Source organism: Drosophila rhopaloa, unplaced genomic scaffold (genome assembly GCF_018152115.1).
Source record: "Drosophila rhopaloa isolate 14029-0021.01 unplaced genomic scaffold, ASM1815211v1 contig_115, whole genome shotgun sequence".
NCBI lineage: Eukaryota > Metazoa > Arthropoda > Insecta > Diptera > Drosophilidae > Drosophila > Drosophila rhopaloa.
In genome coordinates this window covers 6,376,719-6,392,568 of record NW_025334990.1, presented here as the reverse complement: position 1 = coordinate 6,392,568, position 15,850 = coordinate 6,376,719, and the positions used below count along the sequence as shown (strand labels likewise).

The 15,850-nt window shown below is 42.4% G+C and overlaps 3 protein-coding genes across 4 annotated transcripts; 2 read left to right on the top strand and 1 right to left on the bottom strand.

The window, feature by feature from the left end:
- The first annotated feature begins 540 nt into the window (after nt 1-540).
- LOC108052212 (zinc-type alcohol dehydrogenase-like protein C1773.06c) lies at nt 541-8,865 on the top strand. Of its 2 annotated transcripts, none has more exons than XM_017134552.2 (3): nt 541-831; nt 6,537-7,355; nt 7,882-8,865. In XM_017134552.2, the coding sequence occupies exons 2-3, from the start codon at nt 6,628-6,630 to the stop codon at nt 8,297-8,299; spliced, it is 1,146 nt and encodes a 381-aa protein (XP_016990041.1). In that variant the 5' UTR covers nt 541-831; nt 6,537-6,627; the 3' UTR covers nt 8,300-8,865. The 2 variants fall into 2 exon arrangements, with proteins under 2 accessions (XP_016990041.1, XP_016990040.1); XM_017134551.2 differs by lacking the exon at nt 541-831 and adding an exon at nt 4,758-5,015.
- A 484-nt stretch (nt 8,866-9,349) lies between these two features.
- LOC108052216 (origin recognition complex subunit 1) lies at nt 9,350-12,653 on the top strand. Its single transcript, XM_017134556.2, has 3 exons — nt 9,350-10,769; nt 10,843-11,721; nt 11,787-12,653. Exons 1-3 carry the CDS (start codon nt 9,482-9,484, stop codon nt 12,374-12,376), a joined length of 2,757 nt encoding a protein of 918 aa, XP_016990045.2. The 5' UTR covers nt 9,350-9,481; the 3' UTR covers nt 12,377-12,653.
- Nucleotides 12,552-15,817, bottom strand: LOC108052215 (GPI ethanolamine phosphate transferase 2). Its single transcript, XM_017134555.1, has 7 exons — nt 15,557-15,817; nt 14,935-15,493; nt 14,741-14,871; nt 14,466-14,680; nt 14,195-14,409; nt 13,406-14,136; nt 12,552-13,346 (listed from the first exon to the last, which is right to left on the bottom strand). Exons 1-7 carry the CDS (start codon nt 15,718-15,720, stop codon nt 12,578-12,580), a joined length of 2,784 nt encoding a protein of 927 aa, XP_016990044.1. The 5' UTR covers nt 15,721-15,817; the 3' UTR covers nt 12,552-12,577.
- Between the last annotated feature and the right edge of the window lie 33 nt (nt 15,818-15,850).

Below are 15,850 nucleotides of genomic sequence, written 5' to 3'. Positions count from 1 at the left end.
GTTATACAACTTATATAGTGTTTGGTATAATTATTCGTTTCACGAATTATCAGGAATTATGTTCTTATGGAATAGAAATAAACTCTCAAAAAATTACCTTTCTCTTAATAGTACTTATTAAAATTTAAATATCACAAGCCACCTAGTTCCCGATATATATAAATTATTTTTTGAGAATATTTGTTCAAATTAAACAATATTAGCTTTTTTATATTAAACGAGATATTAAAAAAGCCGATTTCAACCGTAAATGTTAATGTAATTTGTAGGCGAAATAGCTTATTTTGAAATAACGAAATAACGTGGCGTAATGCGTCGCTCTAATTCTTATAGTGGAGACCTACTATTTGTCTATCGATATAAACATTTTTAGAAGCATTGCATACTTTTGGGTGTGATAAGTGTTATAAAATGCCAAATTACTTAAACGGTTTTTTAAAAAAACGGGAGGTAACATGGTTTCCATACACAATTTAATATATAAAATACAGCGCTGCCCAAACGAACCAGTTCCGCAGTAACAGAGAAAGTTGCTCTTCGTATCAACAAAGACTGCGCAGACTCAGATCTTGTATTTACACTTAAACCCTGCCTTTATTTCAGACTCGGCAAAGGAGACTTCAAAGTCAAACGTATCCTGCTGTACGCCGTGCGGCTGCGGTGCTCCTCAAATAAAAATAGTCGACAGGCATCGCAAAAAATTTTAACCAAGTTACAGCGCTGTCCAGGCGTTTTGAATAACGACTATTAAAGTTAACAATAAACTAAACATATTTTGATAAGTGACTGCCGGAGTGTTTTTGACACGACGCTTTTAACTTTTTTACAAGGGTAAGTTGTGAACAAATCTATATTACGCAATTGGCATCCTGGTATACGTGCAGGTTGCCATTTTCTTGGGTACAACTTCCTTTCTGGGGTAGAGAGCCTTTTCTTTCCGGCTGCCTTTGTGTGCACCTTTCTGATTTTGGTGCGTAATTCGAGCCATCGGATATAAATGGAGCATATACACGCAAATTTTGGGTTGAAAGATTTTTCCATTTCCAAGCCCTTGGACCTGAATCCAAGAAGTGCGTTAGAACCCCCGAGTGTAAACAACTCTTATGGGGGCCAATCCAAAACTCAGTCGAGTGGCCTGTAAATCATTGAGATTGTTTGTGTCTTCGCAAGTATCAAAAAGTAGGCTCCCGTATCGTATACCACTTAACTTATCAGCACCTGGAGATTTCACTTGGGGAAAACACTTAATACCAACCAGGGATACCTGTTACCAAGGTCTTTGGTAAGAATCATATCATAGCACCAATAGAGCTTTTTACATGGACTACCAACAAACAATGTTTTCTGCATTCATTACAATGCTGTTTTTTCGAAAATTTTCTTTTAAAGTTAGGGTAGTACAAATTTGATTGATGACTTGCCATAATCGTCCTACATGAAAATCGTATATACTAACTTCTGGGTGTGGCGTGTTTTTTTTAAAGTTATATTTACCGCAACACGCTTCAGTTAATATATATGTACAAACATTTAACCCCATTAAAACCCAATCAGGGATTGTAAATTAGTACCACACATGTGTGGCTGAAAACATGAAGAAAATAAGAAAAACAAAGTCAGAATCTCAGATCTCGATTTAATCGGATTCACACATAGGGACTAAAAATAGCACGATATTTTTCACACAGAGTTCACTCCGGTTAGCCGGCAGCAGTTGCAATAAAATTTTATGTCTCATTGCTGCATAATTGGTGACATTTTCCAATCCGGAATGGGATGGGGAAAACGACAGCGGTCCACATTTTTTGGCGCGACAACCCCACAAAATTTGCATTGCCAATCCATCATTAAACTTGATTGATTCCGTCATTAAATACAATTGACTAGAATTGACCAACAAATGTTTTCAATTTAAGCGGAGCGCCACGGCAATAACAAATAAATAAATAAATAATTCAGTATATATTTTGTCCGTGTACTGATCTTTTGATCGCAATGAGGAGATCGGCGGATACATGTACATATGTACGTATAAGATATAGGATATATGTACATACATAAGTACATATCTTTGGGCGACAGATTTTAATTGGCAAAGAGTCGGGTCGCAGTCTTTAATTGAAGACATATTGTTTTTAATTATAGCTTATGCCAATTTTGCTTATCGAATTTTAATGGCACTTTCGCTTTTGCCTTCGACCAGATGTTCCAATAACTTTTGTATACATTATTTTATAATTAACGGGTACTCTTATTTAATTTTGTAAAGGCAAACAATTTTACTACAATTCAATGTTCATTTAAACTATGATTATTCAATCTTTTTAAAATAGTTAAGTAAATAATATCGAAAAAACCAAGTTACATTAAAATCTTCTTAATATTGAAAGCATGTTGACAGGTATTGTGATATTGGGATGTAAAATATTTTTGATATTTTTATAGTTAGTTATGAACCGTACCAAATTAACGAAAAATTTTAATATATTTCTACATTGTGTACGTTTTTATTGTTGATATATGAAATTAAACTTAGGAAGGTTACAAAACTTAATCCCTTTTTTCAATAATATCAAATAAATAAAAACCTATCGTAATTAATTTTTCTTAGTGTATGATTAAGGCTGTTGGTTGAACCCAAAAATATGAGAGAAATTTTTGAAAATGTCAGGATGCGAATGTGTAAAATGTAACTGCGTAAATGTAAGATGTATTTATATCGCTTTATTTACGCTTTGTTGTTGTGTGTGGCCAAACAAAGAACAACAACAAAGTGGTACGCACAAAGAAGATGTATCTATGTATCTCTGCGTTCCATTTTATGCATTTGTTACTCCAAAGAGAGAGTGAGAGAGAGGAAGAAGAAAACAAAACAAGGGTGGCAAAAAAAGAGAGCGTCAGCTGGCACTCGCTATTTCACTCTCTCTCTCTCTCTCTCTCTCTTTCTTGCAATGCCACTCAGCCAGTGCGTGATTATCATGCAGCTAGCACGTGTTCATGACTTTGGTTTTGTTTCTGCTTGCTCCCATCCTCTTCCTCCCGCTGCCCCTTTTTGCCATGTCATTACCATACAAACATCCACCGTTCGTCGCTCCATAAACACAAACAACAAGCAATCGCAAACAGATAGAGATAGAGATACATAGATACATTATACACACTGTTTCATGCACTAACTGCAATAGTACAGTAAAACATTAATAATAAAAAACCATATTTTTGCATGGCTTAAAAAAATATAGGACATTTTTTGTATACAAAAATGTGTGATAAAATACAAAAAAATGTTAATTATAGAAGTATCTTTTTTTCTTTGGTCCCTTTATATCGTAATAGTTAAACTTCTGAACCCCTAACTTTTTAAACAAATAACATGTCTTAAAGTTCAATCCGCAAAACTGCATTCATACAAAGTAAAATAAGAACTTCAAGAGTGTTCGCTTAAAAGAATTTATCCTGTCTATGTATCTACATTTGATTTTATGTACATATGTAGACACATATGTACAAATGGCGAGTGCCATAAGTTGTTTGTTTATTTTGCTTTCGAATCGGGGACACACAGTGCATTTTAATTACATATTGTAAATATGTACATAATTCAATATTTTCCACTGGGACAAATCAATATTCTGTCTTTTCAATTGAAAATTATCAGTTGGATGGTGATCATCTGTTGCCACCCGTCGAAAAACCGACGTGACTAATGGGGCATCCTCCCATTCTCCCCCACAGCATCGTTAAAAAAAACATTTTGTCATCGAAATTTCTATAAACATATTTGGCGGCCGCCTGGCAACGAACCGTTCTTAGAGGGGGTTTTCGACCAGCTCCTGAACTTTGTTTTGGCCATAAATCTATCGCACGCGTTGGCCTAATGCATTTGTTGTTCTTTATTAAATTGTTATGATTGCCACTGCTTTTGGTGAGTTTGTTTTTCTCTCAAATACTGCGTCCTCCATGTTAATTCGAATGTGTAAACAAAAGATAAACAACAATCTCGTTCTTATACACTGGCAGAATATTGGGTTTTGTAGAAGGATAACAGCGACTTCAAAATTAGCCAATAACAACGTTGATAAATTGTGATTTGCAATAATTGCCTTTCAAGTTTGTTATTTGATTTTATGTTTGTTGTTACGGCATTGGAAATTACTGTTGTGTGTAAATCAAATTTGTTTTATTGTTTTTTTTCCAGTACTGTAAGCCTAATAGCGGGCTATAAATAAATATGAAATGTTCTGAATTCACAAAATATTGAAATGCATTTCTATAGATGCGAATACGGCCATGCAGTACAAGCAAATGAATAAACTCATTTCAAATGTTTCACGCATTCCCTGCGTGCTGTGTATGTGGGCACCCAGTGGTGTGGGAATTATTTTTCTAGGGGGTCTTTGATTTTAGGACACATTTAATATCTCATTTGTTTTTTTAGAAACAGTATCTTTTGATATTCAATACAAAATCAGGCGAAATACAGATATTAAAAATTAAATTTTCAAGACTAATGAATAGTTTAACAAAGACACCCTTCTAATATTTGTTTCAATCTCTTACCAAGATGCTTAAAACTTTAATCTTTTAAAAGAACATATTTAAAATAAGATTAATGAACAGTTAAAATGTTTCTGTGGCTATTTTCAAAATGGAAATCCCTTTTTAGTACGCCACTGGGCGTGCTGGGTGCGTGTGGCTGTGTGAGAGTTCCACTCGTTCCATTTCGTCACCGGCTTTTTTGCTTTTTAGCTGGCGCATCGACTGAAAACTTTTCAGATGTTCTTTGGAAGTGCGCTGGTCAAGACGTGAACAAATTCAGCCAAAGCGAGTGCAGCTAAGAGAAAAATCTAGCCAATTCACAAGTAAAAGTGTTAACCAGTTTACCATCAGTGCATTACAAAAAAACCATATAAAAAGAAGAAAAGTAAAGAGAAACAAAAAAAAAGAGTAACGAAGGACAGCAAAATGCCGGTCGATATATGCAGTCAACAACACAATTTGCTCAGTTCAATAAGGTAAACTATTAATTGAAGCTGATTGAGTTTTTTCATTCTAGTAATAGAGTTTTCCAATTACGGTTGACTCTTTAAAGTGTTTACCCCTAAGTATAATATCGTTCAAGGTGAAAGAAAATATTTTTAAATTATAGGATGCATAAATTTTTTGGCTTAAGTTTTCTTACAATTATTTCTAAATAAACATAACTAAATTGTTTTCAAATAAAAAAAAATTAATAGCTATTGCTGAAAGCTGAATTTTAAAAAGCAGATTAAATATTTACCCTTAAATGAGTAAAATTTTCATTCTGTCAATTTAAGTACCATTCATACGGTAAGAGTAAATAAATTACTCATCATATTTTGAACATTTTATTAAACAAAAAATATAGTTTTCCTGTTATTGTATAAAATGTTTTATTTAATTGCCAATCTTTGCTGTGAATAAAGTCCGATTGGTCTTTATTGGTGCATTGGCGTTCAATTCAATTAAAATTGTGAAAGGACAAGTGAAATGAACTTTGGATACGGTTTTCCGCTGCTTTCGTCACCATTTCTTATCAGTTTGCAATATGCACTAATTGAAACGCCAGACGCTAGTCCAGACTAATATCGATATTGGCCCACTCATTTTATCTAGTAACTTTATGACCCATAAATTGCCAGCATTGCTCGTATATTAACCAAATCTAATGTTCGATCCCAGCGATACTAGTTATCTGTTAATTGAGGCCTTTGTCACCTCATTGAAGTGAAGGGATCCGTATCATATGGCGATTGCTGTGTCAAATTGTCAATAAATCGGAGCTTATTTCTGTATTTGACGAAACCTGCCACTTAACCTTTCAGATATGTGTGTACTTAATAAGCGCACTCCCCACACTCTAATTACATGCTACAATAATAATATTTATATGGAAAATGCTGAGTTGTTGCTGGCAATGAAAATCAAGATTATCGTTTAAAGTGTTTGTATATAGGAAAAGCAGAACGAGAATACGTAATAGAACTCGCATATCATGTTGTGGCATTGAAACTATTGAGAAGTATACAACACGACCTCGGATATGTAATAAATATGTATTTTGTACCTATGTACATATGTATCAGTTCATTTTTTTTGTGCGTAATGGAACAATGGTACACAATAAAAAGAGTGGGAGATATTAGAATTTGATTTTGACCACTAATGTCTTAAAACTTTTAGAATTCAAATAATAGAAAGATTGGTTCTTATTAATGAATTATTGTATCGAAAAATACAAATTTTGAAAGATGACAAATGTATCTTTTCATATTATATCTATCATTTTGGTGTTTCAAAAACTGAATTTAATTAGTGGCAGGCACCAACCAGAAACTAAGGTGCAAGTAATTAATAAATATTAAAAATGCATAGCGAACTTATAATATACATTTGGAAAGCAAGGCAAGGAAAGTTTAATGACCATCATATATACATATATTCAGAAGTATTTTTAGTCAAAGAAATAGAACATCTCTAATGTATATATTATCCATTCCTTTGTGTGATTGCAGCGGAACAACAGATACCTCGTTGTCGTTGAACTCACTGTCCCTGACTTCCGCTCTGCCGCCGACGGATCCCGATCACCACAATCCGCACAACATGAACAAGCTGTGCCGCCAAGTGTCAATTGAGTCGCCCGGCCCGGGTGCCAAGAACTGCGTCTTCAACTTCTTCGTGCCCATCGAGGATACGCCAGCAATGGGCGCCAGGATCAGAATTGTGTGCGCCGGAGCCTGCTACCGTCGTCGCGATCGGGCCAACTCCATAACCAGCATGTCGTCAGTGTCGTCGGAGCTGAGCGACTACTGTCCGTCAGTGAACTCGATCTCCTCGCCCGCACACCAGGGCATCCGGGAGGGATCCTTCTTCCCCGGCTTCGAAGTGGCCGGCGTGATCGAGTCCCTGGGTTCAGAGATCACGGAGGCCAACAACCGTGGTCTGCGCATTGGGCAGCGCGTAATCGTTTATCCATTCGATGAGACTCCAGCCGGCTATGCCGAGCTGCTCGTGGTGCCGGATCTGAAGCACGTGGTGCCGATCCCCGACAGTCTGCCCATGGAGGTGGCTGCCATGCTGCCGACGGGCGCCCTTCTAGCCTGGAACGCCGTCTTCAAGGCCCAGGCGGTGGTCACACAAATCCTCAGCCAGCGGGCTGCCACAGAGCCGAAGCGGAAGCCCAAGATCCTCATCGTGGGCACCGGGGGACTGGCGCTCTGGGCCGTGCGCATTGCGTCCTATCACTTTGCCACGTCTGGAGCCGACAACGTGGACATCACAGTGGCCAGTCTCAGGGACGAGGGCTTCCGCCTGGCCACGGAGATCAAAAAGTGAGTAGGAGAACCCGTCAGGCAATTTAAAAAATTGTTCAAAATAAAAGCAAATAAGCTTTATCAAATAGGCACATCTCTTTTCGCATTCAGAATATAGAATTAGAACCACTATTAAAAGAAAATATGATATTGAATCTTGAATAATCTGTCATTAAAAGATTTAAACTAATTTACTTACCAGTGAACCAACCTTTTTCTTTAAATCCTTTTTTAAAATTTTTAAAATTTTGCTCAATTAATCTGAATTGTAAGAAGTCTTCTATCCAGCTTTCAAAATAAACAAATTTAAATATAAACGTAGTTTTATGAATGACCTTACAAAAGAAAAAGCAGAGACCTTTTTATCATCAGTTTCCACTGCTTGCGCACTGCTTAAATAAGAAGTAACTTAAATCAGCCTTCGTTTTGACTAAAAATTATTTAAAAATCCAAAATAGTGCCTTGAAACTTATTCATATTTTTTTAATCAACATAATACTTAAACTGTTGAAAATCTAATCGTGATATGTTCTCCTCTCCCCAGTGTCAGCGTGGTGCAGTGGAACGAATGTCTGTACGAGCCACAGCTCATCGAGCGCACCAAGGACGTGTGTGGTGGAGCCGTGGACGTGGTTATCGACTTTGGCACAACCTCGAGGAGCCTGCACCGCTCGATGCACTGCTTGTCCAAGGGCGGCGTGGTCCTGATCAGCGACGAGGTGGCCGAGAAGCTGCTGCCCAAGTTCTCGCGGCTGTCGGAGCAGTACCAGCAGGAGATCATCGCCATCTCGAACGGCACCGCCGAGCAACTGGCGGAGGTGGTGGAGCTGGTGGCCAGCAAGAAGATCGAGCCGCCACCGCACTCAGTGTTCCCCTGCGAACAGGCCGCCGAGGTCATCGCAAAGCTGTGCAACTCCGAGATCCCCGGACGCGCCATCCTCCGCTTCCACGACATAGAGTAGGCAATCTGGAGGAGCGGACGGGGGAGAGACGGAGATGTGATGGCTCCCCATCAAGGCATTAACTCATTCAATATGGATATCTGTTAGATGTATTCAGAAAAACACCCGACAAAACACTGCAACCTGCAACACTCTCGAAGCGGATTCAAAATTGTGCTTATTTTGTAGCCGGACATTGTTTTGTAACCTTAATTTTTGGACTGCAGACGACCTCCTCATTTCATTGATTTAGCATTTTAAGCAATTTTAGTATTATGTACATATAGATTGTGATTTATTTTATTTGTAAGCAAACCCAAACCCATGATTTTACTTTTGCAAAGTCACACATAACATCACCATATTAGCCGGAATCGAGATCCGGACATGCTTCTTCTATGATTTTCGATTACGTAAAAGACCCCAAGCAGAAGCGGATTACAAAATAAATGTTATACATACTATATACAAAATTGTTATGCATGCGATGCAAAATGTTTGATTCAATTGCTTGATGTTTGTACTCATTACGTACCCAACATTATACTCTCTACTCTTATTCACAAATAAAAACCATAAACTATCAATGCATCGGGTCTGATCTAGGTAAATCGCATCTGCCTTTGCTGGATTTTTGTTTGGCAGAATGAGTGGAATTTTAACCATCTATCGCAAGAGTGAGATTCAAAGATCAGAACGTTTTTTATATTATATATTACAATTTAGCAGACATAAATACTTTTTGACTTTATAAATTATACATATGTAGTCTTGATCAGGATTTCATTTCTCGGGAACTATAAGGGCTTAAAAGTTGGCATAATATATGCAGAGTCTAGTGATGCCTACGCAGGGCATGTTTATATAAAAAATATTTACCGCACATGAATCGCAATATTTTCTGAGTTAAATAAATCATGTAAAGCTTTTTTTATGAAACGAAAAACGGCTTTTTTAAGCAAACCATTCAAATTGCAAACATATGGCAACCTTGTTGTCCCAAAGAAAATCGGTTGGCAGTTCCACTACGCAGTGTTGAAAAATGCCGTTAGCAGAATCGCGCCAAAAACCGTAAACCGCGGCAAGCTGATCAATGAAGAAGAAGAGCAAGACGTAAATGCCACAAAGTAGAACAGGAACCTAATTAATTAATTGCTGACGTTAGCGAATTGTTAACTAAACAGATAACGAATTGGCAGAGCAATGGTTAACAAAGAGAACGCGCTCAGTGTGGGCCAGCAGGTGAAGTGGATCGGAGGCCAAAACGTACTGCAGCCAGTGAAGAATCTCGAACACAAGAACGTCTACTTCTACCAGAAGTGCATCTATGGTCCGCTGACTTTGACGGTGGGCGATTTCATATTGGTGTCCAATGCGGATGCAGCCGAGCCGGACACAGTGGGTGGGTGCGACGTGGCCCAGATCCTGTACATGTACGAGCTGCGCGAACTGACCAATCGCGAAACCTCCCGCGCCATTGTCCAGTGGTACTCCTGGCCAAAGGCCATTCCGCACAACAAATTCGACGACGACAACGTGGCCATTGACTTCAACCTGGAGGTGATCGAGGAGCATCGGCCGTACGACAACGACGTGGCCCTCGCCGCCATCTACCGCAAGTGCATCGTGCTGGAGGGCACTTCGCAGTCCTCCGCGCAGGAGATCATCAAGCGCCAATCCACCAAACTAAAGTCCACGGCCATTCCAATGTTTGTCAGCCGGTATAGGTTCGTCAAGGTGAAGCGGACCTATCGCTTGATTCCCTTGGAAATTCACCTGGAGCAGCCGGAGGACAAACCTCGTTCGTCCCGCAAATCCCTAACAGCTCACAAAGAATCCAAGCGATCAAACTCAGCGCGCAAGGATGCCGATGCTGGCACGCAGGAAAAGCGGCGTCGCGCCTCTGTGGCTGCTGCGAGTTCAGTGGAGTTCATTGATGTCAGCTACTTCAACTGCGAAAACAAAGTGTCGCCCATTAAGATCGTGGGCGGTCGCAGTGTGGTGCGGCTTTCGGAGAAGAAGAAGGCGGCTCCCGAGATCAATGCCAACTATCTGCCGGCCTCACCGCTCACCGAGAAGAATGCCAAGGTGGAGACGCCCAAATCCCGGGCTTCGGCAGCAAGGCGCAACCTTAATCTCAGCTTGGATCGCGGAGCGGACACCACAGCCGACTCAGACTGCCTAAACTACTCGATTGTACAGCAGACGCCCGATCCCAAGACGCCATCCAACGACATGAAGATCAAGCTGCGCATTTCGGAGAGAAGGCGTTCAGTGCGCCTCGCCTCAATGGATGAAGATCCCCTGTCGCTTGATGAGCCCGCAGAAGCAACCAATACCCAGGGACGCAAGCGATTGGGTGTGACCAATGGCGATATTTACCACACGCCCACCAAGAAGTCCAAGGAGCTGCTGGATTCAGCTGTTGGTCCCGATGTGACGCCTTCGACAAGGCGTAAGAGCATTCTGAAGTCAACCACCAGTCGATTGGGTAAGTGGAAGATATTATCTGCTAATCTGATCAAGGGTACTAAATTAAAAACATTTTCGTTTGATTATTTTAGCCGAGGGCACGCCCAGGCGTAGTATTCATCTGTCCAACATTGTGGAACAGCGCGTGTTCAAGGATGATGAAATTATATCCACTCCAAAAAGGGGGCGTACCAAGAAAACTATCCAAGATGAGGACGAGGATTACTCGCCAAAGAAGACCGTTCAAAAGACACCTACACGATCGCGCCGTTCCAGCGCCACGACCAAAGCAGCGACGACTCCCAACAAAGTGACAAGAATCGCAACGGCTGCCCCGATGACGCCCTCGCAGAAGATGAAAAAGATCAGGGCAGGCGAGCTAAGTCCTAGCATGCAGCAGCGCACCGATCATCCGGCAAAGGACTCCAGCAAATCGCAATTGCAACTGGCACGCGAACAGCTTCACGTTTCAGTGGTTCCCAAAAGTCTGCCCTGCCGCGAACGGGAATTTGAGAATATTTACTCCTTTTTGGAGGGAAAGATCCAGGACCAGTGCGGTGGCTGCATGTATGTGTCCGGAGTTCCGGGCACTGGCAAAACGGCCACTGTGACCGGAGTCATACGCACCCTGCAGCGCCTGGCCAATCAGAATGAGCTGCCCGCCTTCGAGTTTCTGGAGATTAATGGCATGCGGCTAACGGAGCCGCGCCAGGCTTATGTTCAGATCTACAAACAGCTCACGGGCAAGACAGTGTCCTGGGAGCAAGCACACTCCTTGCTGGAAAAGCGCTTCACAACTCCGGCACCGCGTAGAGTCACCACTGTGCTTCTGGTTGATGAGCTGGATATCTTGTGCAACCGGCGCCAGGATGTGGTCTACAACCTGCTGGACTGGCCCACGAAGTCAGCGGCCAAACTAGTGGTGGTTACCATTGCCAACACTATGGATTTACCTGAGCGCCTATTAATGGGTAAGTCTTGCCACCCAAACTAGAATGAAAAAAAAACGATTCTCTAAGTATAAATCTCATTTCAGGCAAAGTCACTTCTCGTCTTGGACTCACCCGACTCACTTTCCAGCCGTACAGCCACAAGCAGCTACAGGAGATCGTCACCGCGCGTTTGGGAGGATCGGAGGCATTTAAGGGCGAGGCCGTGCAATTGGTGGCCCGCAAGGTGGCCGCCGTCTCGGGTGACGCTCGTCGAGCCCTTGACATTTGCCGGCGAGCCACAGAAATCGCCGATACCGCTTTAGTAAAATGCGTGACAATGCTGCATGTGCAACAGGCATTGGCCGAGATGATAGCCAGTGCAAAGGTGCAGGCCATCAAAAACTGTTCGCGGCTGGAGCAGATCTTTCTGCAGGCTGTCGCAGCGGAGGTTACACGCACCGGAGTTGAGGAAACGACCTTCATGGGTGTCTACATTCAGATGGAGACCATCGCTGCCTTTATGGGCGTGACCTTTCCCCCGCCAGGACGTGCTCTTCGCTTATGTGCTAAGCTCGGCGCCGAGCGACTCATCATCAGCGAACACTCACGCAATGATCTCTTCCAGAAAATCTTGCTTAACGTTAGCACCGATGACATTCACTATGCCCTTCGCGTGGGAGAGGTGTCCAACTGACAGAGTATTAAAAACAAGGGAATGCAGAAATCTTAGTCAATACCTCCAACATTTTTACTGTTTTGAACTTATTTTATAACACTCAACTGAAGATTGCCAGAACTATCAAATTTCATTTTGACCCATTTATACTTACAATTACTTATTAGTTAATTATCCACAACATTGTAATAGATTAAGCGTTTTTAAATTAATTCTTATTTAAGCGTCATGTTTAAACAATTTAAAGTACAAACTTGTTACTAAAAATACTAAATAGAACACCAGCACAGTGTAACAGTCGTAAAGTACTTTTGGGGAAAAGACGGAATAGATAAAGAGGTGATAGCGAAAGCCGACCATCAGGCAGAGGTAGAAGGCCGCAGGCAGCATGATCAGCGCGGCATATAGCGGAGCTATCAGTGAATCCGCGGCAATAGAGTACGGCGGCTGCAGCTGCATAATGCCAACACTACGCAGATCCGAGCGCAGCGTATGGACAACTAAATAAAGGAATGCATGAATCTCAGCACTAAAAGTGTTGAGGGTGACGAAGAGGCCCACAATAACTGGGTTGTAACTAGTTTGACCTATGTAACCAGGTGTCAGGTCGATGGTGGACAAGCTGTTCGAGTTCCCCTGGAAGAAGAAGAACATCCTGGCCAGGAATATGGTCATTATGATCTTGTACACGTGCACCAACCGCACAGAAAACTTGCGGGCACTAGTACCGAAAACATCGCACAGCTTATAGGTTTGCTGCAGGGCCACGAGGAGCATGGGCAACAGTAAAATATTTTGCACCTTCTGCAAAAGTGCAACTAGCAGCAGGGAGCTGGTGAGGTTCGTCTGGAGCAACTGCAGCAACACACTCTTGGGCGGCAGATCACCGAAGCTTTGCGTTTGAGGCAGCGCCGCACGATAACCCAACACTAGAACCAATGCCAGGCAGCACCAGAATACCACCAATGTGGGCACCATGAGTTTTGCGCTGCGAATTGAAAAAGTGATCAGTTAAGATTGATTTTATGTATGTCAATTTAAACCTACGCAATGTAAGGAGGCACATCGAAGAAATGCACCTGGCCGTTAAGTCCGCGAAAGCAGTAAACCATGCACAAAGCTGCTCCGCTGGCCACTGACTGTGGCAGCTGACTGTGACGATGAAGGCGCGCCCAGAGCAACAGTAGTGAGAATATCATGATGGTGCTCCTGATGGCCTGCAGCCTGTGTATGTAGCGCATCAGTGTGAGCAGCATGAGCATCACGAACACTTTCCGCATCTGCCATAGACACGTCGATGCAATGGTGTACAGATGCCGCCCATCCAGTTCTACATTGGTTTTGGTGATCCGCCGTCGCAGCGTTCGAAAGGCTGTCAGCAGAATGAGCGTATTACCCAGGTAATACCAGGTCTTGTACTCGAACTCAATGAACGAGGAGGATCCTAGAGTTAATGTGCGAATAACAAAGCAAGCTAGCAAAGGTATTGGCAACGGAATGGATATCTTCAGGCGACGTGTGTAGAGCGGAGGCAATGCAATCCTAAGCAGCGCCTGCGCCACATCGATTGATAGATAAACAGCTATGGCTATGGGCACAATTAGCAGAATGCTCTGGAGCAAGGAACTGGTCAGGATAATATCCAGTGCATGACTAGACACGTTCAATAGGACGGCCGCAACCACAGAGACTAACAGTTGTCCTGCTTTTAAGCTGTCCAGCTGGAGTTGTTCGGTGAGATCCAAGTACAACACGCTGATTACAATATGAAGGGATGCCTGAAAGATCAGGCTCACTGTATTATTGCTATTCCTTTTTGCTACTTGAAAAACTCACCGCTGTGGTTAAAGCTAGTCCCAGGGTTATAAATCCGTAGTCAAACTTCACCAGGGATTCAGAGAGCAGCCCGGAAATTTCCCGAGCCACCCGCATGTAATTGAGCTTTGCTTGTACTTGGTACACATGGCTAGCTCCACCTCCACCACTATCTTTGGAAGTATCCAGCAGCTTTTTGTGCAGCAAGGTTGCATTCTGATACCAGGTGTAGTAGTCTGTAGGATTATAAAATATTAGCTTATAAAATTAAGTACTGGAGGATCAGTCTTACCACTCCGATGGACCCTGTCGTGGCCAAACTTCACTCGCGCCTTGTTGAGCAAATGGTGCGCGTTATAGAAGTAGGCGTACAGCTGGTGTTCCAATGACAATGACTGCAGCATCTCTGGGATCAGGCAGCCAATGGAGAGAGTTGGTATCTCAACGGACATCAGCACCGAGAGAGTGGGCGCCAAGTCAATTTGGTTATAGCGCTTTGTGCCGGATCTAAAACGCATTTATTAAATAACGATGAAGATGTTTCCAAGATAAGTTTAAAGGGTTTACGTGGCCTTGCTGCAGTTGTTTGAATACAGATATAGGGGCACCAGCGTTTCGGCTGGGGTGTTGCCGCCATGTCCTCCGCCATCAGCCATGCCATGATCCCCAGTCATCATAAGGAAATAGTTAGGAAAGTTCTACAAAAAAAAAATATTCTTAAATTCTTTTAGTGTTAAGTTATTTACTATCGTTTAAGTCACCTTGTGATCTAATATCTTTTGCACCGCCTCATCCATTTCTTTAAGCTTAAGGGGCACCCTAGGACTCGCGTTGCCCTCAACATGACCAATGTGGTCAAGCCCCAGATAGTGTAGAATCAGCAAAGACCAGTCACTCTGCTCCAGCTCCGATTCCATAGTTTTGGTCACATTTCTATCGCCCTCATAGAAATCGTTTACATAAAAGGAGTCTTGGTTCTCGGCATGACGCGTGAACTTGCTGGGAAATAGGCGCAACCAGGTGTGGTCACCGGCGAAGGTAGCAACCTTATTCCGTTGATTTAGGCGGTGCAACAGGGAGTCCTGAAGCTGCTCCGAATGTCCCACATTCAGGACGATGTCGATGAAGTTGGACAGAGTGCCGGTGGTGATACTCTTCAGGCGTGGCATAGTCACCGTCGGTATGTCCACATGAAGGGTGAGCTTTTCACAGGCCCTGGAATAAGCCACCGGCATAGACGTGGCATCGGGAAAATCTTCACGCAGCGCATCGATCAGGAACAGTATGAAGGAATCGTAGGCAGGTGGCGGTGGCGTAAGTCTGCAAAGGGTAATGAGCGCTATCAGAGCCTTATCTCACACAACTATCAGCTCTGCTACTAACTTCACGCCGTGCAAAGTGGTGGGCTGGTCATCAGGCACGGTGCTCTGGTCCTCCGCAAAGGAGTAAGAGGCAGGAAAAAAGCCGATCAGGAAGAGTATGGCACCGCAGAGGAACAGGGTGAGCATGCCGATGGTGTAAACCAGCCGACTCTTGTGCTGTTCCATCTTCCAGTTTGCATCGAAAGTTCCGCGCTCCACCAAATTAACCACAACACCAAAATTTACCGCCTGTCAGCTGGCAGCGAAATATAAACAAAACCAATCGATAACTGCGGCGCGCTATCGATAATTCAAT